Raw genomic sequence first — 23715 nt, forward strand, 5'->3', positions numbered from 1 at the left:
AACAGTTGCCTGGGGACTGGAGGATGGGTGGCAGGGAGGAGACACAGGAAGGGATTACCAAAGACAAGTTTTTGGAGTGACAAGTATGTTCATTATTTTGATTTTGGCAGTGGTTTCACAAAGCATATACATGTCAAACACTGTCAAATTGTACTCCTTAAACATACGTACCTCATTGTATACCAATTCCTCAACAAAACTATTTTTTAAAAAATTCTTGTCTATTACCACCAGCCTGTGGGAGAAATCATCATTTCCCTCCTGGCCTTCTACAACAGCCTGACCTTTCCTTCACTGTTTCCTCTTGTCTGTTCTCTGCACTGCAGCCAGAGTGACTTTTTAAGAATGTGAATCTATTTGTGTCACTTCACTGCTCAAAGTCCTTCAAAAATTACTGAAAAAATAAAGACTGAAAGACTTACTCTTGTTCCTGCCTGAGTTCTAGTCTCTTTCCCATTGTGTTTCCCTCTTTTAAACCACTCTGTGCTTTCAGTTGCTGGAACTTGCCCAAAGTGTTTCTGTCTTGCGGCCTTTGTACATGCCAGTGCCCTTTGCCTGGGACTCGGCCCTTTTCCAGGTGAACCCCTAACCTGCCTTTAGTCCTTTAGTCTCAGTTTTGATGGTATCTCTTCTAAGCATCCTTTCCCAATGCACTGACCAGATCAGGTCTTGAAAGTAGCACCGACCTATGTTTCCTTTGTGGCACCAACTGCACATATAAGTAATCAATTATCTCTGTAATTTTTTGTCTACTGCCCTTTCTTCCCACATTCCCATCTCCTAAGACCATAAGCTTCCAGAGAGTAGGGATCATTATGTACTTGATGCTTAGTGCATTGTCTTGCACACAGTAGGTACTCAAAAACACCTGTTGAATAAATGATAGAGACAGACCCAGAACTCACTCCCTGAGTTCTAAATTAGATTTTTCTCAACCCACACACGCAAAACCCATCCTTCTGTATCTGACAGCCAAGTATACTTTTTCTATAATTAAAACTTAAGTCTCAAATTGGTAAGAATTAGGAAATGTAATGAAGCAGTTAGCTTAAGTATTAAATAAAACAAAAGTATTAGACTTAGAAAGGTTAGTAATGTTTGACACAGCTGAACTGATAGATCAGTTGAGGTTTTTAAAAAGTCACTCATGCTCATTTTAAGAATACATTTATTCTGAAACTTACACCCCAAGACAGTTACAAAGTTAGTTATCAAGACAGTTAACAAAGCATGAAGGAAATAGATGGAGGTGCGGTGAGAGAGGCAGGGCCTTGCCGGAAATGCAGTCACAGCCTCCTGAAAGCTGACCACTGACCCAGAACTACCATGTTTTTTTAGCAAAGCAGTGCCCTAGATTCTCAGTGTAGCTGAGTGTGTGGGGCTGAAAAGATAAAGATTGCAAACATGGCCATTTTCCAAAACAGCTTCCTAAGAAACAGCCTACCTTCCCCTCCCTTTCACTCCCCCACCATGTTTATAGACTCCCCTTAATTAGAGCATTTCAGCATGGAAGCATAATCCAATTTGAAAGAAAATTTCCCTTGAGAGCCATCTGTCAGAATTAGACTACACTTAAGCTACTGGACAGTAAGGCTGTATTGTAAATACCACAGACTGCTTTGATTCTCCAAAGGCTCAAAACTCATTTCTGAGCAAGCAAACACCAATCCATGGGATAAGGCTCTCTGTCAGGAACTGGCTTGCTATTTTGGACACTAATCCTTCCACAGGTAGAAGATCATTAAAAGCAGTCTCAAGGGAACATTCTACCTGACTAGTCTCACCCTTCTTCAGGGATGAAACTGCTGCCCTTGACAACTCCATTAACTTTTCCTTCAGTTGTTTCAGGTTTGCAGAAGATTTTTTTCATCAAGCTAGGTTGTCCCCATGTGCTCAGCCATGGAGATATCTGATTGTGTACAGGGGGGGACCAAGTAGAGCCCACTTCAGCTCCTTGCAAAGCCAGCCTCTCTCTCAGGAGTGGACAGCTCACCATACAGACACCTGCCTTTGATGCCCTTGCCCAGGCAGCAAGTAGACTCTTGGCTGCAAAAAGAGCATGTAGGATGGGGATGGTGGGGAGAAGAGGGTCCCTTCTCTCCATCATTTGACTCCACCTCAAAGATCACGTGAGTCAGTGTCTTTCCTGTGTCCCCATAACCCCTCTCCCACTGTGCTGTTCTATCACATTGCAGCAGACCCCACTGTGTCTCGACTAGATCCCCTTTACCAGGCTGGTGTGCCCATTCCTTAGCTGCTGTGACTGTTGGCCGCTAACATCCAGGGCTGCATCCTACTTGGGAGAATTCCCATCAGCTGAAGGCAGCCACCTTAAAAATGATTGGCAAGCCCGGAAATGGCCTGTAGCCAATATCGAAGTAGTTCAGGGTTTACAGGCAGCACCCCCCTCTTGACACAGGGTGGGATTCACGCTCCCACAGCTGCCTGTGTGATCAGGCTCAAGATAAGCTTTAGCCTCCACCTTTGCCTATCCCATTCCCCTTACTTCCTCACGGATTTCACATGAGAGCCATCCCTCAGTAAATCACCTGCACAAGAATCCCTCTCAGCCCCTGCTCCTAAGGGAATCCCACTTAAGATACACATACTACATTGGAGCTATCCTCATTTTGTTCATTTATTCATTCAAAAGCATTTATCATCTATTTCTCGGGTTGAGTAACAAAGATATAGTCATAGGCTTTGTCCTCAAGGTGCAACTAACTAGTTTAATGGGGTGGGCCAGGGTAAACAGATACTTACAATCGAGTGGGAAAAATGCTGTGAAGAGGTGCATGTAGGATACTTGAAGAGCACACAAGGGACACCTAATCTGTTCTGGGTGGATACAGCGAGGGCTTACTTAATGAGGTGGTGGCTGAGTGTAGGACTTCTAAGACGAATAACATTTACTTGAACAGGGAAGAGGAGCGGAAAAAAAGGTCACTGCGGACAGAGAATAGTGTGTATACAGAACACATGCATGAGTGAGCAATTAGAGAGAATGAGCTAGAACAGCACAAGGGAATTGGTTGTCCAAAACTTATGGCAGTCATTGCTATCGGATCCTGATCTTCTCATTTGCTGGGCCATGATATTGCTTCTTAAACCTTCTTCGTGCAGCCCACTAGTCAGCTACCACCAGTTGATTAATGTTGGTCCTCCATATGAAAACTCCTTTCCATTCCTTTTGCACATAGGTTATGTTTTATCTTCTATTACACAGCTCCAAATCTACAAACTTCTTTGTGTCTGCCCCCACACTTCTCACTAACTCCTATAACAAAGAAAATGATGTCCCTGTATTTATCTAAAGTCAACCCCTATACCTGTATTTTGGATTCTGTCTCCTACCTTCTCAGGGAACTTTTACTGATTATCCTATACTCTCTATCGCTTCACACTGTACCTTTTCTTATTTTTTCATTCGATTTTTTTTTCTCATTTAATTATTTATTTTCCCCCTCAAAGGTGATTTTTAATTTTTATTAATTTGTTTTTAATTTAAAGACGGTAAAATTCACTGGTATGTTAGACAGTGGAATGAATTTTGACAAACTCGTAGAGGCTTGTACCCACCACCACAATTATAATGATTCCATCATTTCTCCAAAATTCCCTCTTGTTGCCCCTTTGTAGTCCCCCCATCTCCTTGCCCCCACTCCTGACAACCACTGATTTGTTCTCTGTCCCTGTAATTTTGCCTTGTTCCTCATATCCTATGGAATCAATGGAATCACACAGTATGGGGCTTTGTGAGCCTGTCTTCTCTCACTTAGCACAACGCACCTGCAATTCATCCATATTACAGTATGTGTGCATCATGCACACCCTGTTCCCTTCACTACTGAATAGTATCTTATTATCGTATGGATGTAACATTTATCTGATTACCCACTGAAGGCCATTTAGGTTGTTTCCAGCTTTTGGCAATTATGAATAAAGCTGCTATAAACATTCACATACCAATCCATACAGATATTTTTATAAATGTTTTTATTTCTCTTATAAATGTTCTCTTTTCCAAATTCCACCTAAAATAATCAAAACATGGGTAGATTTTATAGAGAAAAATATCAGTACCCCCTGCTACCATTTTTTTAAAGAATTTTTTAAGTGTTTATTTATTTTTGAGATAGAGAGCACAAGCAGAGGAGGGGCAGAGAGAGAGGGGGAGACACAGAATCTAAAGCAGGCTCCTCGCCATCAGTGCAGAGCCAGAAGTGGGGCTCAAACCCATGAACCATGAGATCATGACCTTAGCTGAAGTCAGTTGCTTAACTGACTAAGCTACCCAGGCACGCTCTCCCACCCCACCTGCTATCAATTTTGAGCTGTGGTACTGTCTCCCTGTATGTACACAGGAATCCCAACAGAGCCAGCCTGCTTTCTCAGGTCTCTGCCCTGTCCTCCTCTTTGTGCAACCCAGAGCATCTAGATGGGATACTTAAGTTCAGACTTGGATTCAATGAAATGTTGCTGAGCATCTCCCTCTGGGCCACTGGGGCAGACACTATGCCAGCACTATAACCCCCTCATCTGGCCACATTCCAGCATAGGGGATGAAAAATGGAAAAATTATGTTTTCAATACCATTCTTCTTTTTTTTAATTTTTATTTAAGAGAGAGAGAGAGAGTATGTGAGCAGGGGACAGGGACAGAGAGAGCTTTTTTCTTAAGAGAGACAGGAGAGAACAGGGGAGAGGGGCGGGGGGGGGGGAGAGAGAGAGAGAGAGAGAGAGAGAGAGAGAGAGAGAGAGAGAGAATATTAAGCAGGCTCCACACTCAGCATGGAGTTTGACGTGGGGCTCAATCCCACAACCCTGGGATCATGACTTGAGCCTAAATCAAGAGTTGGATGCTCAACTGACTGAGCCACCCAGGCACCCCTCAAAACCATTCTTAAATGTGAATATGGTTATATGACACAGTTTTGGCCAATAAGAAATAAGCAGAAGATATCAGTGTGACTTTGAAGTCTTTCTTTCCTGATGGAAATTCCAAGAGGTAGTAAGCATTGCTTTTTTTTCTTGGCACTTTCCTTTTGTTTCAAATGCAGAAGTGATGTCTAGAATCATATTATTTTATTTTATAATTGTCTGATTGAAAATATTATGTAAGTAGATTGATAATCTTAAAGAAATTTTTAAAAGATATCAAATATGTGAAAGAGGATCATGTAATTATACAAATGACCAAAGCTTTGGAAATCAAAGCTGCTAGGAATGGAAATTACATTAATAAATGGGAAATTCAATGGATTTGTTACATAGCTAATTAGAAATTGCTAAAGAAAGATTTACTGAACCAAAAGACAGATCTAAAAATGTTGCCTAGGATGCATCAGCAATAAAAAAAAAAGAGTAAACAAACATAAAAGACAGAGTGAGTAGGTCTAAAAATATCCAGAAGGAAAAGATAGAAGGTTATCAGGAAGAGACAATATTTGAAAAGATTATGGCTGGGAATTTTCAGAATTGATGAGACACTTATCCCCAGACTCAAGATACCCTGTGAATCCTAAGCAAAATATACAGCATCCACACCATCATAGAATTGCAGACAAAGATAAGTCTTAAAACAGAGAAGAGAAAGGTATATTACAATTAGATTGTAGCTGATTTCTCAAAACCAAGAGTTTGAAGGCAAGGAGACAACAGATTTATTGCTGAGAAAAAAATATTATCCTCCAGGGGGTTTTGGGTGGCAGTTGGTTAAGCATCCGATTCTCCTGGTTTCGGCTCAGGTCATGATCTCGCTGAGTTCAAGCCCTGTGTCTGGCTCTGTGCTGACAGCACGGAGCCTGTTTGGGATTCTCTCCCTCTCTCTCTGCTCCTTTCCCCATTTAATCTCTCTCTCTCTCTCAAAGAAAATAATAAATGTTAAAAAATTTTAAAAAGTTATTATCCACCAAAGACATGTATAGTCATGTTTTTTTTTTCACTTATAAATGTGAAATAGCAACATTTCCAGACAAAAAAATCCTGAGAGCTAACAACGACAGGCCCTCTCTTGAAGCAGTATCTTGAGGATGTGCTAAACATGAAAAGTCATCTTTAAGGAAAGCCTGAAGAAATGGCAAACACCAGTGATGAATATGTGATAAATGAAAACCATCATTGACTATGGAAAACATTAATTATAATGTCTAACTGAGGGAGTAAAAAAGCAAGGCAAGACAGAAGTAAAACATTGGAAAACAGTACCATGGTACCTGGAATGAGGGAGACTGCAGCTGAGGGCTCCAAGATATAAGTATAGTTTTGATTAACTCCTTAAGTTTATTAAATTAACCATGCATGTCACAATTTTTAGGAAATGACGAACAAACAGATTATAAGTTAGTGGAAGAGAGAAAGTGAAATGGAGAGAAAACTTAATTCAAAAAAAATAGGAAAAAATATCAGGACTAAAATAAGCATAATATAAAAGGGTAGAATAACCCCAAAATACTAATGTTTGCAATGACATAAACAGACTAATCTCACTTGTTAAAAGTAAATGATTTTCAGAATGGATTTTTTCAAAAATCCACCTATACATTGTTTTCAGTATTTACAATTACTTATAAGAATATAGGAAATCTGCAGGTAAAAGAACAGAAAAAAATATATAAGACAAAACTAACTGAAAGGAAGGGTTTATAGTTCTATAAATACCAGAAAAGATGCACTTGGAAAGGTGCACTTAGAAAGCAAAAAATATTTCTCTAGGTAAAAGCAGGCACTAAATAATGATAAAAGGTTCAAATGGCCAGAAAGATATAAAAAGTGCCAATGTTATAAACATAAATACATATATATACATGTATATATGAAGCAAAACTGATAGAACTACAAGAAGAAACTGAAAATCTACTATCATAGTAGGAGACTTCTAAGCATGTTTTTTGACAACCAATATGTTGGGCAGAAAAAAATATCTACTAAAATATGGATGTGGGTAATGCATAATCTTTTCTAGCACATATAGCATATATATAAAAACAGGCAAAAGAGAACATCAAGCAAGTATCAACACATATCACATAATATGCAAAATATAGTCTACATACCTGATCACATTCTAATTAGGGCAGTAACACTTAAAAAACTATTAAATGTGAAATTTTTAAGACACGCTTTCAAGTAAAATATGTAGATCAAAGAAAAAAACATACTTGAAATTAGAAAACAGATCAGAATAATGACAATATTAAATATCAAAATTTGTAGACAGTTAAGGTAGCATTTCAAGGGAAATTTATAGTCTTAAACGCATATCTAAAGTTTCTGTTATGTAAGATACATAAATTCTAGAGATCTATATATAGCATTGTGCTTATAGCTAACAGTACTATACTGCATATTTAAAATTTGCCAAGAAAGTAGATCCTTTGCTAGTGTTCTTACCACACAAAAATAATACTATTACCACTACTCATAACAATAATAATAATAATAATAATAATGATGATAATAGAGAAGATGGGGGGGAAACTGTGGGAGGTGATAGATATGTCAATGGCCTTGGTGGTAACAATGGTTTCATGAATGCATACTTGTCCAGAATATTCAGTTTTTCACATCAATCATGCCTCAATAAAATAGGTTTAGAAAGGACCTAGAGATGTAAGAAATAAGAAATAACTGAATAAACCTAAGGAATAAAAAAAATCATACCATCAAAAGAAGAAAGAGTAAACAAAAATTAAATATAATCAATAAAATTCAACGGTTCTTTGGAAAGACTAATAAAAACTGACAAACCTCCAATGATATTGATCAAAGAAAAAGAGAATAGGAACAAATAATTAATGTTAGAAATGAGAAAAAGGACCTAGCCAGGGATAAGGTAGAAAATAAAAAGATAAGACTATGAAGAGCTATAAGTCAATACATTTAAAACAGAAAAATCTAAATCACCAAATATGATTTATAAAGAAATAGAAAACTTGTATAGTGCAATAACAAAGGAACAGAATCAATTTCCCCCAAAGTAAACGCTGATTGGGTCAATTCTACTAAACACTGAAAGAAAAGATGATTTCAATTGTACACAAAACCCTCAAGAGAATAAAAAGAAAGAATGCTCCATCAACTCATTTTGATCACAAAACCAGATGAACAGAAAACAAGAAAATAAAATCAGGGGCTGATCTCACTCATGAATTCAGTTACAAAAATCTTTAACAAAACATTAACAAACCAAACAACTGAATAACGCACATACATTTATGTATATCTATGTATATGAAAAACAATACATCATGTACAAGTTGGATTTATCACAGTAATGTTTTTACCAAAATTAGAAAATAAAGCAATATACTTTATCACATTAAAAGATAAAAGGAGCAAAACATATGATTATCTAGATAAATTCATAAAGTCATCTGATAAAATTCAATATCCACTCAGGTTTTCAAAGTCTACAGCCAATGGCCTATTAGTATAAAAATTCAAAGTATTCCTTTTAGGATGGGAACAAGGCAGATTACTCTGTGGACCTTTGTTTCAGCAGTCCTGGCAAATACAATAAAGCAAGCAATAAAGATGGTGGGGAGAGAGAAGCCAAAAGGAGAGAAAAAACAAAACTGTCCTTATTCATGCATGGAATAATTGTCAGTGTACAATACTCAGAAGAGTCTATGGTCAATTTTTTAGAGAGTGACACAACACCAAGTGTTGGAGGGAGCACAGACTAACATGGGCTCACACACTGCTGCCGGGATTGTTGTTAAACCTCCTTGAGATATAATTATCTTTGATCTAGAAACTACATTCCTAGGTATATACCCTAACAGAAATTCTTGCACATATTTCCCAGGAGACATGTACAAAAAACATACACACAGGGGTGTCTGGGTGGTTCAGTTAGTTAAGCATCTCACTTCGGCCCAGGTCATGATCTCACGGCTGGTAAGCTGGAGCAATGCGTCAGGCTCTGTGCTGACAGCTCAGAGTCTAGAGTCTGCTTCGGATTCTGTGTCTCCCTCTCTCTCTGCCCCTCCCCCAGTCATATTCATTCTCATTCTCTCTCTCTCTCTCTCAAAAATAAACATTAAAAAGAAATTTAAAAAACATACATTTAGCAGCATTTCCTGAAATAGAAAAAACTTAATTCAAATATCCATTGACAAGAGACTAGATAAATTTTTTTGAGAGAGAGAGAGAGAGAGAGAGAGAGAGAGGGCACAAGTGAGCAAGGGGCAGAGAGAGAGGGGGAGAGAGACAGAGACAGAGAGAATCCCACAAGGGGTAGAGAGAGAGGGGGGGAGAGAGAGAGAGAGAGAAGCAGGGCTCATGCTCACCCGAAGCGGGGCACTTGGGCTCATGAACCGTGAGATCATGACCTGAGCTAAAGTCAGATGCTTAATAACTGAGCCACCCAGATGCCCAAGAGATGAGATAAATTATGGTACACTATACGATGAAATGCTAAAACACCCCTGCCAAAAAAGAAAAAAAAAAGGACTATAGTATATACATGAACATAAGCGATTCAAAACAAAATACTGAAAATAGCAGTTTGCAGAAGAATACATACAATATAATTTCTCCACAAAATTTCAAAAATAGGCAAAACTGAACAACCTGAATTTTTACGTGGTAAAGTGATTTTAAAAACAAGGGAATTGTAGCTCTAAAATTCAGTTTATTGATTATCTCTGGGGAAACTTGAGGGATGGAGGAAAGTCACACTGAGAGCTTCAAAGAGATAAACAATTTTCTCTTTCTTGAGCTAAATTCTGGATTGACTGATGTTATTTTGTTATTATTATTAAATCATACATATGCATTCTATATACTCTTGTACATGTCATCTATTTCATTGAAAAAGCAAAAGCTTTGTCCTAGGCAAGGATAAAAGCTATCAAAGTCTCTGTCAGAGACCTGCAGCTTTAGTAATCCCTTCCTTCAGATGTTCTGTTCTACAGTTTTGCCACTTTTCACTGCCTCTGAATAATCTTGACGTCGAGGGGTTGACATGTCTGAGGGATCATGACTGGAAAAAATGACAGGGTGGGATTCAGTGGATTTTCGTGAAGATTTAGCTCATGAGCCTCGGCGATGGCCGACTCCACTCACACCCACATTATGGAAGGAACTTGGCTTCCCTGTCATCAGCTGGAAGCCAGGGCTTTCTATGGGGTTTTTCAAATTGTTGTTCTCTTAGGATCAGTTATCCAACCAGTGTTAGTATTTTCAGCACTAGATGCAGTTGTGTGCTGAAGCCAGCTCTTATCAACAGGCACCAGCTTGCAAGAGCCAATGTGAGCATCTTTTGCCAGCTCCACCTTCAGTGATGTCACATTGGTAGCTTGAAAAATCAGCGCCGCTAGGAGTTATTTGCTCCACGGAAATAAAGAAATGCTACAAATCAGGTCCCCTTCTTGTCCCTCCACCTCTACCAGCCAGATGTTACACATCTACCAGGATGCCACTGAATCTGACATAGCTATACAATCATATGATAATACCTCGGACTCATGGTGCAATGGAATGAAACACGATTAAATTAATAAACTTCTTCAGTGACAGAGACTGCCTGTCCCATCTGCATTCAACTGGCTTCCCTGAATACTTATATTTCCTCCTGATTGGTTCCAGGTATACACCTCGATCAGGTCTAAAAATGGCCTCAGGGACTTAGAAGACAGAACAGGAAAATTCCTAAATCAGCCACTGAAAGATATGGGACTTTGCAATGACTCACAAAGTCAGATTTTGATGGAAATGTACAGTTTTAAAATTCCTAACATTAAAAGAGAGTCTATGCTATTGTCAACTGTACCCTTCCCTCTTCTGAACTGGGGTCCATATGGGCACAGAGGAAACCTCATGGCTTCCACTGTTACTACGTGAAAACTCTGCCATCTCTCCCAAATTAGAGTGTAGCTGAGATGATCAGAGATTCCCAGAGAAAGTCTCTGAATCAGTTTCTAAGAGGGCCATTGAAAGAGAGATTCCTGAATGCTCAATGCCTATTCACCAGGGAGTCAGTGATGAGTGGGGTATATGAAAATGTCAAGACTCAGGCATGACAACCAACATTCACCCAGACCACTAAACTCATGCTCTCTCAACTTCAACCTTCCCCCTGATAATGTCTTCTCTCTTGTTGACTGAAACATATCCCACAGAGATGCATCACACTCTTATTGATTGATATAGCTTCAGTTGAGAGGTCCAATTAAACTACTGTTTTTACACTCAATAACTGCCATTTTGTTTCTTCACAGGAAGGTGTGAGGATTAGTTTTTATTTGACTGCTAACATTTGTAAAACCCATAATCTACTTGGAGAAATAAAGAACAAGATTTTTTAAAAATGGAAAGATTAGTTTATGGGTTTCAGCACTGCATAAAGCTCCTCTCCAACCAAATCAGTCCCTGGAGCCTCACCAAATTAGCCCCACATAAGGAGCTTCATTTTATTCAGTAAGTGCATATTAATTATTTTACTTCCAGGCACCATTCCAGAGGCTGGGCATGCAGTGAACATGCCAGACATGGTCTGCGCACTTACAGAACAGTCTAATGGGGAAGGTATGATGAGTAATGACAAAAGTACAGAGTGTCACGGAAACAAATACTAAAAAAACCTACCCTTCTAGTCCAGGTCTCAGATACAAATTCTCTGAGGCAGTGGCATTTATGGTGGGATCTAAGAGCTTAGTAGGAGATAGCCAGGCAAAGAGAAGCCAGCCAGCATGTATGATAATTTTGAAACATCTTTTCATGAACTGACTGAACTGGCTTGAAAACCTTTGTCCTAATTCCTGTTTGGCCATTATTCAGCTACGTGAGATTAGCTGATTCTCCTAATGGCCCTCCACCTCAGTGCCATGGGCCAAGTGAGGATTTCAGATTACAGAACCTCTAAGGTTCTTTCTGGCTATTCAATCACAAGGCAAACATCCAATACACAGATTACTATCCAGTTAGTACAGGTAACAACTGCTTTTTTGAACAATCTTTAAACAATATACTGTAGCACACGATATTTCCAACAACAGGGTAGATGCTCACAGAAACTTCTCCAGGTAAAAATACTGGATTACAAAATCCTTTTCTTTTTTTTTTTTTTTTTAACATTTATTTATTTTTTGAGAGACAGAAAGATCATGAGCAGGAGAGAGGCAGAGAGAGAGAGGAAGACACAGAATCCAAAGCACACTCCAGGCTCTGAGCTGTCAGCAGAGAGCCCGATGCAGGGCTTCAACCCATGAACCATTAAATCATGACCTGGGCCGAAGCCAAGACACTTAAAAGACTGAGTCACCCAGATGGCCCTACAAAATCCTTTTCAATGCATGGCAGAGCTGATGGGACAAAAATGCAATTTTTCAGTGGCCAGAAATAGCAAGAAAGTATGAATCCATGGAGGTAAGTAAGCCCTGGAACTGGAGCTTTAATGAAGGTAAATGTGAATCTCTAGTGGTTTAGTGTGTGGTTTTTAGACAACTGTGGGAGAACCCTGCATAGAGCTGGAATCCTAAAGATTAAGGGTCACATCCTTAAAGGATAAACAAAAAAGAACTTCTACCCTGCATAAGTAGAAGCTAAAGATATATCCTGTCCTCGACTTGCTCTAGGGAAAGCAAGGAAAAAAGTCTCCCCTGCCAATTTCTAACCATTAATACAAGCCTGCACTTACACATTTGGAGCCTATATTCACCCTACTTCTCTGTTGCCCCCAAACCCTCAAGCTCAAAATTCAGTTTCGAATGGTTCCCTGTTGGTTACCTCACAAATCATCCCTGAAGGAATGCACTTTCAGAATGCAGAACATGAAGCACAGAACATGAAATTTTCTACTGACAAAGTTTCAAGCCATATGAACTCACAATCACAAATCATTAAATATAGGAGGCAACAAGGCATGATGAGTTAGTCAATGGAAATACCAAACAAAAAAATCAGAGCTACAAAGATTATAGCTGGTGCAGTTAGGAACAGAATATAAAAGTAACTTGTACATAATGGTAAAAGAAATTAAAAAGGGAACTGAAAGTATGTTGAAACAAAAAAAAAGAGACTATTAAGGATACTAGGCAAGTGTGGAAACACCGCAAATGAAACTTCTACAAATGAAAAGAGGTAAATGGGTGAGAATTTTCTAGAACTGATAAAAGGAAACAATCTCATATTCAGGAACCCTGTAAATCAGTCTGAATACATAAAAATAGCCACTTAGCAACGTGAGCAATTAAACTATGGAACACTAAAGAGGAAAACAAGATATTGAAAGCAAAGGAAAAAAAACTGCATACAAAGGAATAAACATTATACTAAAGTCAACTTCTCAAAGGCAAATGGAGGTCAGATGACTATGGAATGATAGCTTTGTAATGCCAAAATCATTTTTGGCAATGCCAAAAACCCTATTTTTAGACCCAGAAAAACATTCTAAAAACAATAGCAAAACAAAGACATATGCAGAACTGTGGCTTTCAGTTGAAGGTTATTGCCAGCCTACAGATACCCTAAGGAGGCTATGTAGGGGAATAAATATGCCAACCTTGCTCCCTTCTCTTCCTCACTACCTAAACCTCACTACTAGCCAGAGACTAAAAGAGTTATTTTCAGTTCAAAGAAAAATAAACAAACCCCAAAGCCTCCAGGAGCACTAAGGAAAAACAAAAGGAAAGTAGCCAAAATAATCCCCCAACTAATTTTATAAAACAAGAATTATCTTGGTTCCAACCCAGATAAGAACCATATGAGAAAGTAAATTACATGTATCACTCATTAGCACAGATTAAAAAAATGCTAAACAAAATATTAGCAAAGTGAACTTAATATGCAAAATAGGTAATATATCAAATCTAGTGTGGATCATACTAGGAATATAAGATTGGTTCAAAATTAAAAACCTGATCAATGTAATTGAGTAAAATAGCAAATTATAGCAGAGAAAAACCTCACAAGATCACAGCATTTGACAAAACAAATGTTTACAATAAAAAGTCTTAGTCATGAAGGAATGGAAGGATACATTCTTCTTCTTCTTCCTCTTCTTCTTCTTCTTCTTCTTCTTCTTCTTCTTCTTCTTCTTCTTCGGGATACATTCTTTTTTAAAAAAAATTTCTTTAATGTTTATTTATTTTTTAAAGAGAGAGAGAGAGAGAGACAGAGACAGAGACAGAGTATGAGTGGGGGAGGGGCAGACAGAGAGGGAGACACAGAATCCGAAGCAGGCTCCAGGCTCTGAGCTGTCAGCACAGAGCCCAACGCAGGGCTCAAACCCACAAACTGCGAGATCATGACCTGAGCCGAAGTCAGATGCTTAACCAACTGAGCCACCCAGGTGCCCCAAGGGATACATTCTTAATATGGTAAAGACATCCACAAAACATCTACAGCAAAATTATACTCTATGAAAATGTTAAAAACATTTCACTTAAAAGTAGGAATAAGTCAAGGATGACTACTACCATAATTATTATTTGGCATTATACTGGAAATTCTAGTTTGTAAACTGAATTAAAAAATAAATAAAAGCATCCAGATTAGAAAAAAACCCCACAAAACTATCAAGTCACATGTCTGATTATCTATAAGGAAAATTCAGAAGATTTTACAATCAAATTATAAGCATTAATAAGAATTTTACAAGATTGCCAAATTGAAGATAAATTTAAACTGCATTTATATAACAACAAAAGTTAGAAAATGCAATTTTAGAAAAAATACTATGGTTGACCTTTGAACAATGTGAAGGTTAGAGTGCTGACCCCCCAAAACTTACCTATTAATTGACTACTGTTGACTGGAAACCTTATTGATAACATAGTCAATTAACACATATTCTGTATGTTATATGTTTTATACATTGTATGCTTACAATAAAGTAAGCCAGATAAAAGAAAATGTTATTAAGAAAATCATAAGGAAAGAAAATACATTTATAGCACTGTATTGCACTTACTGAAAAAAAATCCATGTATTAGTAAACCTGAGCAGATCAAACCTATGTTGTTCAAGGGTCAACTGTACCTAAAATAATGAAAAACATGGCACCTACCAATAAATCTAACAAGAGACATGCAAGATCCTCATGAAGCAAATTATAAACCTCGAATGAAAGAATTTAATTTAATTAATTTATTTATTTCAAGTTTATTTATTTATTTAGAAAGAGCGCACCCACAAGCAGGGGAGGGGCAGATAGGGAGAGAGAAAGAATCCCAAACAGGCTGTGCAATGTCAGCACAGAGCCTGATATGGGGCTCAAACTCACAAACCGTGTGATCATGACCTGAGCCGAAAACAAGAGTCAGATGCTTAACTGACTGAGCCACCCAGGCGCCCCTAGAATTTTACAGAAATAAATAAATGAAACAAAATACACTATGGTAATGAATAGACTCAATATCATAAAGATGCACAATTTCCCTAAATTAATCTACAGACTTCATACAAGTCCAAATACCAGAAAGAATTATTAATTTGGCAATTTGATGCCAAAATTTATGTGAAAAGTCAAGTACCAGCCAACTGAATTGAAGAAAAATCAGGCTGGATGATTGTTCTTTCTGATAGTAAATCTTATCATAGAATGATAGTAATTTGCAAATTGTGCTATAGGTAGATTTAGTGAAAAAGAACAAAACAAAGAAAAAAGACTTCAGAAACAGACTCTTCGCTCTGCTTTCTCCAGCTCTTTCTTTCCTTTCTTCATTCTTGTGATAAGGGCCAGCAAAACTGAGTGCCACACTTTGCTTATGTGAGTATCAGGACAAAGCTGGCACCAGTATCTAGTGCCATGAGAAGAGAAGATGTCTCTTGGAACAGCCAAAGTGTGGGTGAGTCCCCAGTTCACAAAGGCAGACAAGAGTGAGAAGACTAGTGTGGGTAATTGGTCACCACACAGAGATTTTTGCGTGTTCTCTTCCAGAGCAGGATGAGAGCCTTTCACTTACTGGACTCCAAATTCAAGCTGGATCATCATCTGAGCTGAGGAAGGATTATGGAGCTTGGTTTCTTTGGATGCCAAGGCAGAGAAAGAAAACTATGCTGGCCTCAGAAGGGCTCGCATTCTAGAAGATGTGCGAGCAAAGTTGCCTGAAGGAATCTGGACTGATGTAAGAAGCAAGTGGCTCTAAAATATCAGCATTACCCAAGAAAGTCCAGTTTTCCTTCTATTTCAGCAGTGTCAATACATGTCTGCAGGAGAGTGATAAGGATGTAAATGGAGTAATAATATCACCACTGCAATCTCATTTAAAATGTAAACATGGGTGTGTGGTGTCACTGCCGTAGCCCTTCAGACCTCTCTCCTGAGCTCTAAATTGGATTTGACCTTCTATTGATTAGCTTTGCCAATATCTGCAGATCTTTTCAGACTGAACTCCCTGTCACTTTGATTCTGTATTTACAAATGTGGTACAAACTCTTGTCAACCATTCTCACTTCTGGGATTCAAGTTGAAGATCTGATCATGGGAAATGCAACTGAGCTGACCTGGGCACACAGGCAAGGACATAATGCTCTCAGAGAGCCTGGCAATGGTCTCGTAGCTGCAGATTACAGCGAATAGGATGCCAGGATCCATTTAGCACAAATAACCTAAGAAAGCTCTACAGAAAATGAGGCAAGGAGGGCAGATAATATCTACTGCCAGTTAGGGAATAGCTAAGAATTAGAAAGTAGAAAAGAGAGAACGTTGCTCTTTAATACTGTTTTCATGAGCAATTCCGGGAACTTTTAAAATGAATACTGTTAAAGGTCTGCTTCTGGGAAGTTACAAGGAAGGTTCTGAAACAACAGCTATCCAGACATGAAAGTGAGTTTTATACTTTGCCCCCAAAATAAAATAAGGTGTAAGTAATCTGTATGCATGCAGACCAAGAAGCCTCCCCCCAAATGGAGAAATGCTGGACTTACATTGGTGACATACTCGATATCCTTCCAAAGGATGCACTCCCTGGGGAAATCAGCCAAGTCTAAGAAGTGATCCACCACCACTTGGCCGATCAAGTCATGGCGAGAGAACCTGTCAAAGTCATACACAGAGAAGTGAAGCTTCCGTGCTGCAAGGTCATTGTAGGGAACCGGAAACAAAAACACTTCATCAAACACAGGGTTTAGGGTCTTTCTGTGCACTTTAGTCTGGTGTTTTGTTTTCCGATCAGGAAGCAAATAGATCTTGACATAAGGATCTGAAGTCCCAGAGAAGTCCTTGGCGGGCAAATTGACAGCTTTGTGAATCTTCACTATGAGCTGCTCTAAGTCACAGTCATATTTCAAAATGAAATTCAGTTTCCCACAGGCTTTGCTGTTACTCCTTGTCCCATCATCAGTATCCAGTGACCTCTGCTTATATAACTCTGGTTTAATTCGGCCAATTCCAGTCAACTGTTCCTGTTTTTGAAGCTGCTGGATATTGAAGTCCGGGTTTGACAAGTTGAGCTGTCTCTGGATTGAATTATGCCTTGAGTGAGGAGGAAGAGAGAAGAAAAGTTACAACCTCAATAGCTACGGGTCTTCCAGAAACTTGTGCCTGGGCTCGAGGTAGTCAGTTATGCACTGTTAAAAGCTCAGATCCGTGGGTTTTTGGTTTTGGTTTTTTTTGGCCTAAATTCAAAAGGCTCATCAATGTGAGTAAGCTGTTCCCCAAGGCTTGAGGCTCAAAATCGAGGCTTGGTATCAGGAAACGAACCTACTACCACGTGACCTTGGAGCTGTAAAGGTTTAATGCACTTTCTAAACTACTATGCCAATAAAGAAGCCTATTCGGTTGGTGGAATGTAAAGATTTGTACAAACTGCCTTAAAAATAAAATTATTCACCTTTTATATATAATATCATCCTGAAATTGAAATAGTTAGCTATGTGTTGTTGCCTTAAGAAGAATGCATCTGTCTCTAAATTAGATAGAATTAACTGTCTCTGGCTTATAACTTTATTGGTAAAGAAATTCTTACTGGTTAAAATCAAAGCATTTCACAAGAGCACAGTTCTTGCCCTTGTGAGAATGTAGGTGACAGGATGTGTCCTCTTGTGCTGGACTGTGTTGGCTCTGACAGGTGCCCCTGGCAACTCCATGACAGTGCTTCTGTCATACTATGTGGGTGATTAGTGATCAGGAGCAAGGGTTTTATTTCTGCAATAAACACTAACAGCATAACAATTAAGGGTAAGCTACTACAAACGTATAGAGGAATTCAAAGAAGGTTGGATACTGATATTGGCAAAGTGAGTATCTGCTGACAGAATCTAGTCTTTACTCTAGAAGCTTTTTGGTTTGGGTTAGTAGTGTCCCGGAAATTCTCTATGAAACCTGCCTTATCTGTGCGAGTCCTCATAAATTGAGAGTAGTCATTACACACAAGGTTGTTTTCCATGTTATTTTTGTTTGTTTTCAGCTCAGAGTCACTATACCATATTTTTCTGGTGTCTCCCAATAACCTTAATTAAAGTAGCCTCTGTCCACCAGTAGGTGAAAGAGAACAGCCAGGCTGTCTCTGAGGGACTTACAAATAGTTCGAGAGGCAGAGTAAACATTTGAGTTTGTCTTCTTTTCCTTTCTTGAGACTACTTTATGAAATAAAGATGGAAAATGGGATTAACAGACCCCCAAACATGTCTGAAATTATTCTCCCTGGTAATACAGATGTTGTTATACTAACCATTCCTCTTCATCTTCAACCTATGCTCCTGGTCACTAATTAATCACCTACATGGTACAACAAGAGCACAATCACAGAACGATCACATGTACCTGTTGGAGCCAACCCAGTCCACCACAGGCAGACACATCCCAGGCACATGCATCCCCATATGTGCAAAAACCATGTGGTCTGAAAGATTCTGTTGTCAGATTTTAATTTCTTACAAAGAAATCCACAATCTTAAGTTTTCTCTGCATCTTACGATTTTTCAAGTGGGGGGGGGGCAGTCAGGGGATGCTGCTAAACACCTAAAACCAGCTGTCTGTGCTGGTACAGCTCAGTCACTCCCTTGTCCAGACATTGACCCTCTGCAGTGCCGGAACAGAGCTCCAGTCTCACTCTACTGGGATCTCTGGGCAGAAGGGACTGGCAGGGAACAGCATGTGTCCAGCTCTATGCAAAGGCCATAAAGGGGTGGTACCAGTTGTGGCCCCTGCTACTGATTTTTCCCGCCAGTCTGGATTCAAACAAGGGCCCTACTTGGGGCTGGTGTCAGTTCCCACTTACAACAAGCCATTCCAGAAACCGTCTAGTGATGCTGTTTAAATATTAAAAGTGCTTCCTTAAGGCCCACCTTCTTTGGACCAATGTCTGATGGGACACCAGTCCTGGGTCTACACTGGACCCAACCCTGCCACTCTGCTACCACTTTTCTCCCAACCTGGTTGCTGAGCTGACTTTCTGTGCATAACAACCTACCTTTGGGTTTTTTGAGTACTGCCTTTAGACTCATCACAGCAACATTTTGTCTTATATGTAGGACTAGGCCTGCCATGCAAATTTTAATTTTAATTTAAAATACACGACTCTGTTTAGCAATGGCACATATTCTGTTTTACTTATACATTTTCTTAGACAGTAAATCTGAAGAGAAGTAAGTCCCATGTGCTCGGCTCTTCCTAACCACAATGGATTGCCAGGGGGTTGAGGGAGTAGACTGGGGAGGGCATCATGAAGAGATCTTACTTCAAAGACCAAACAAGATCCCAACCACACAGGATGCCTCCATTCAAAATTCTGATATAGCTGAAGATTCCTTTTAAAAACCAAGCACAGATATGAACACTATTATCTACCCAAATGTTTTCCATCACTAGTTTCATTCCCGATACTTCTTCCTCCATTCAGGATCACACTGTTAGGGAAACAGTTGAATCCAACCGGAAGGTGGTGGCTTAAAGCAGACAGCACAGACTGTAACAGGCCATGACAGTTCTCACTCCCTGGGGCTCTCTTTCAATCGCTTTCAATTTCCTTTCAGGAGAGAGTCAGGGATTACCAGAGTTGGGGGGCGGAGGGGTGGGCGGGTAGACTAAAGAAGCTCAAAGGAGTAGGAACCAGGGTAATTCATCACCTCCCTGTATAACCTCTGCAGCTCTCTTGGCTGAGACATGAGCAAGTAGGGCACGGAAGCTGCCACGGGGATAAGAAGACGACAAAGGAGAAGAAACGGAAAATCAATATCCCATAATTTCATAGGCTATTCACATGGAGGTGGGATCGAAAGGCAAGTCCAAAGCAAGAGAAAGGAAAGATATGGAACAGAATATTGTGATCTGGCCCCTGTCACCCCAGGTGAGGTGGTTCTAAAAATGGTCAAAGGAGGTGGCCCTTGACTACAGTAAACCACAGGAATCCAGGGCAAGGGTCTGGAATTTTAATGCTACAGAATGAGTGTGACAAGGAGAGATCTGAAGCAGACAGTCCTCTGAGTAGGTCTGGGGAGTCCTGTATTTTGGTATTCTCAGGACTTAATGTGCACAATTAAAGGAAGGAAAAGAAATGGTTTCCAAAGACTGGGGGTGCAAAGGAAAACTGAGAGATGGGGTCCTCTGTAAATAAGTCACACTCTGATGCTGTCTTAGAGAAGCCAGCCACTGGGATTGAGACCCTCAGCTCCCCCTACCTCCCACTTTCCCTCAGTGCAGGCAGAGCACATTTTCCTGTTGTGGAGAAGTGAAAGATCGGGATGTGTTTGTCCCAGATCTGAGGTGGAAGATTGGTGGTTGAGCCTGGAGAAATCCTTATTTCAAAAATGATTAACAAAATCTGTAAAGCAGATTTCCTACAACAAACTCAAAAACACTTTAATGCCTGAAGGAATCTGAGCCTTGTGCTGAGATGCAGCCAAGGGTCAGTAGAGGCAGGGACCCAGATATAAAAAAGCTTTTCCAGGGGCGCCTGGGTGGCTCAGTCGGTTAAGCATCCGACTTTGGCTCAGGTCATGATCTCACAGTTTGTGAGTTCGAGCCCTGTGTCTGGCTTTGTGCTCACAGCTTGGAGCCTGGCGCCTGATTCGGATTCTGTGTCTCCTTCTCTCTCTGCCCCTCCCCCACTTGTGCTCTATCAAAAATAAATAAATGTAAAAAAGAAATTTTTTTTTTAAATAAAAAAAAAAGCTTTTCCTCCTCTCCTTTCCTCAAATTTGAGTTAGCCGGTTCCAGGGTCCCACTTTGAGTCCTCCAACAAACTCTTGGTCCCCGAACCATCACCCAAAAAGCCAACTACCTCCACTGGATTTTAAGTAAGAGGACATTACCACAATTTACCAAATATGAATGTGCAAAGCAAAGGGTCAGGTAGGGTGGAAGGCACAGACAGGCAAAGCCTAGCCACTGCCTGCAAGGAGTTGGCTGGCCAGGAGAGTGATAAAATAGTCAAACACTAACACACAGCAGGTCAGAAGAGGGAAAGAACTGACCAGATGTTAGGGAGCCACAGAGACAGATAGAGAGGCCTCTGGCTTGGGAAACTGTCATGGAGGAAATGGTACTCTCACTGAGCCTGGTTACTTAACTTGGCCTCATATTATCAGCTTCCAAGCTGGTGCTGTAGACCTCAGTAGGGAAATCAAGCAAGTTTCCACCTTGGCAACCAGCTCTTCAGCAGAATTGGATCTTCAACCCTTCTGTCCCCACAGCTTTCTCCTCATATATGCCAACATCTTCTGTCTAGGCTCTGGGTGAGAGCAGACAGTCATCATTCCCACTATCCTTTGCACCTCCAAATATCCTGTGCAACTACAGACAAATTACACTCTTCTACCTGCCATCATCTCAGTGACCCCATCTTAGAGGTGAAACTTGGCCTATCCCTTCCCTGGTTCTGGGGCACCAGTGTTGACAGAGCTTCAAGGTTCAAGGGAAGGAAAGAGAGAAGCAAACTATGATTTCAGAACCACATGGGTTTCTTTATTAGGTTCAAGTCGAGACAGGGAAGTTTGGAAATGCTGGGGATGGGATTGTTTGCCTTCTTGAAAACTCCCCAGGTGACAGAGAGGAAGAGGTTGGGTTGTCCTGAGCTGTAGGCAGACACGGAAGAGGAAGTCTCAGAAGTGAACTCACTACAGGGAAGGAGGAAATGGGGATCTTTCTCAGTGCAGGATTCAGAGGTCTCCAGGCTGAGTGATATAAGAAAGATGTAACCATCACACCTTGGCCAGTGGAGGTGTAGGGTCAAGTGCAGTTGGATATTCTGATGCATGACCTGCTTCCTCCCACACCTCCCAAGTTAAACAAGTTTGAAATCTTGGTGTCATCTTCCAATGTTTTATTCCCTATTTCTAAGATGATCCTATGTCCACCAACACCCTCTCTGAAGTAGCTCACAACGCATGCCTCTTTCTACTTCCATTGCTTCCAGGAGTTCAGACCTCATCATTATTGACCTGAATCAGCCACTATAGCCAGTCTTCACCCTATCTCAAGCCTCTTATACACTCTTGCCAGAATGATCTTCTAGAAAACAATTTGAGTACTTTAATGTGCATAAGTGGAAATAGGCTCTTCTTGCCTATTTCCCCAACTAAGCTGTGGATCTTTTAAGGTCAGGGCAATACATATATGTATATATATGTATGTGTACATATATATATATATATATATATATATATATATATATATGTGTGTGTGTGTGTGTACGTATATATATATATATATGTATGTGTGTACGTATATATATATATATACATATATATATATATATATGTATGTGTGTACGTATATATATATATATACATATATATATATATATATATATATATATATATATATATATATATGTTTTTTCATCTCTTTACTACCAGTATATGATATGGAACTTTTCACATTGAAGATGCTTAATACAAGTGTCTAGAATAAATAGATGAATGCCAAGGAAATAACAATTTCCAATAATTAAACCCCAGTAGAGAAAATACACATTTACATCTAGTTTGAGAACCTCATGGGAGTTGAGAGAGGTCTAAGCAACTTCCATTTTCCAAGCTGTCAGTTTATTAAAATTTGGAGAAATATCTAAGACTCATCCAAAACACTGTTGTGTTTTAAATGTTCACATCTAAAAAAATGTTTTCAACACACACACACACACACACACACACACACACACACACACACACACAAACATAGCTTAATATAACTGTGGTCCTCATAGAGTAATTACAACATTCAGTCTCAGCATACCACTTACTGGAGTTGTGGCCAGTGATGGGACCCGAATCTAAAGTTCAATAATTGTCGAGGTGCCTGGGTGGCTCAGTCAGTTAAGCATCCAACTTTGGCTCAGGTCATGATCTCACAATTCCTGGGTTTGAGCCCCACCTCAGTATCTGCGTGACAGCTCAGAGCCTGGAGCCTACTTCAGATTCTGTGTCTCCCTCTCTCCCTGATCTTTCCCTGCTCTCACTCTGTCTGTCCCTCTCTCAAAAATAAATAAACATTATAAATAAATAAATAAATAAATAAAGTTCAATATTTGTCATCTTCTTTCAACTCTGTCAGTATATTTCTGTGAGTCTGTGGCTTGCTTAGTTTGGAGATAAGGCCAAAAGCCTAAGTGTAAGGCTCTGAAGTCAGGTAAGACTTGGGACAAAAGGCCCTCCACCGGCCTCATCCCATATAGGCCCTTCTTCAGTTTATACTTCTGGCCTTTTGCCATTCTTGTCAGTGGAACATGATAAAAGTGGCTGGATACTGATGAAGGTATTGTCAGCTATTCATGGAAAAAGTCTGCTCTGGGGGCGCCTGGGTGGCTCAGTCGGTAAAGTGTCTGAC

General features: G+C 39.7%; 1 protein-coding gene across 2 annotated transcripts in view; it reads right to left on the minus strand.

Annotated features, from left to right (window-relative positions):
• SYT9 (synaptotagmin 9) overlaps positions 1–23715 on the minus strand; it is a 198041-nt gene that overhangs the window by 112810 nt on the left and 61516 nt on the right. For both annotated transcript variants that reach the window (XM_060605886.3, XM_078433177.2), the window contains exon 3: positions 16875–17421. In XM_060605886.3, coding sequence (XP_060461869.1) covers positions 16875–17421 — 547 coding nt within the window. The remainder of the gene's footprint in view (positions 1–16874; positions 17422–23715) is intronic.

This window comes from Panthera onca, chromosome D1 (genome assembly GCF_046562875.1).
Source record: "Panthera onca isolate mPanOnc1 chromosome D1, mPanOnc1 haplotype 2, whole genome shotgun sequence".
Lineage (NCBI taxonomy): Eukaryota > Metazoa > Chordata > Mammalia > Carnivora > Felidae > Panthera > Panthera onca.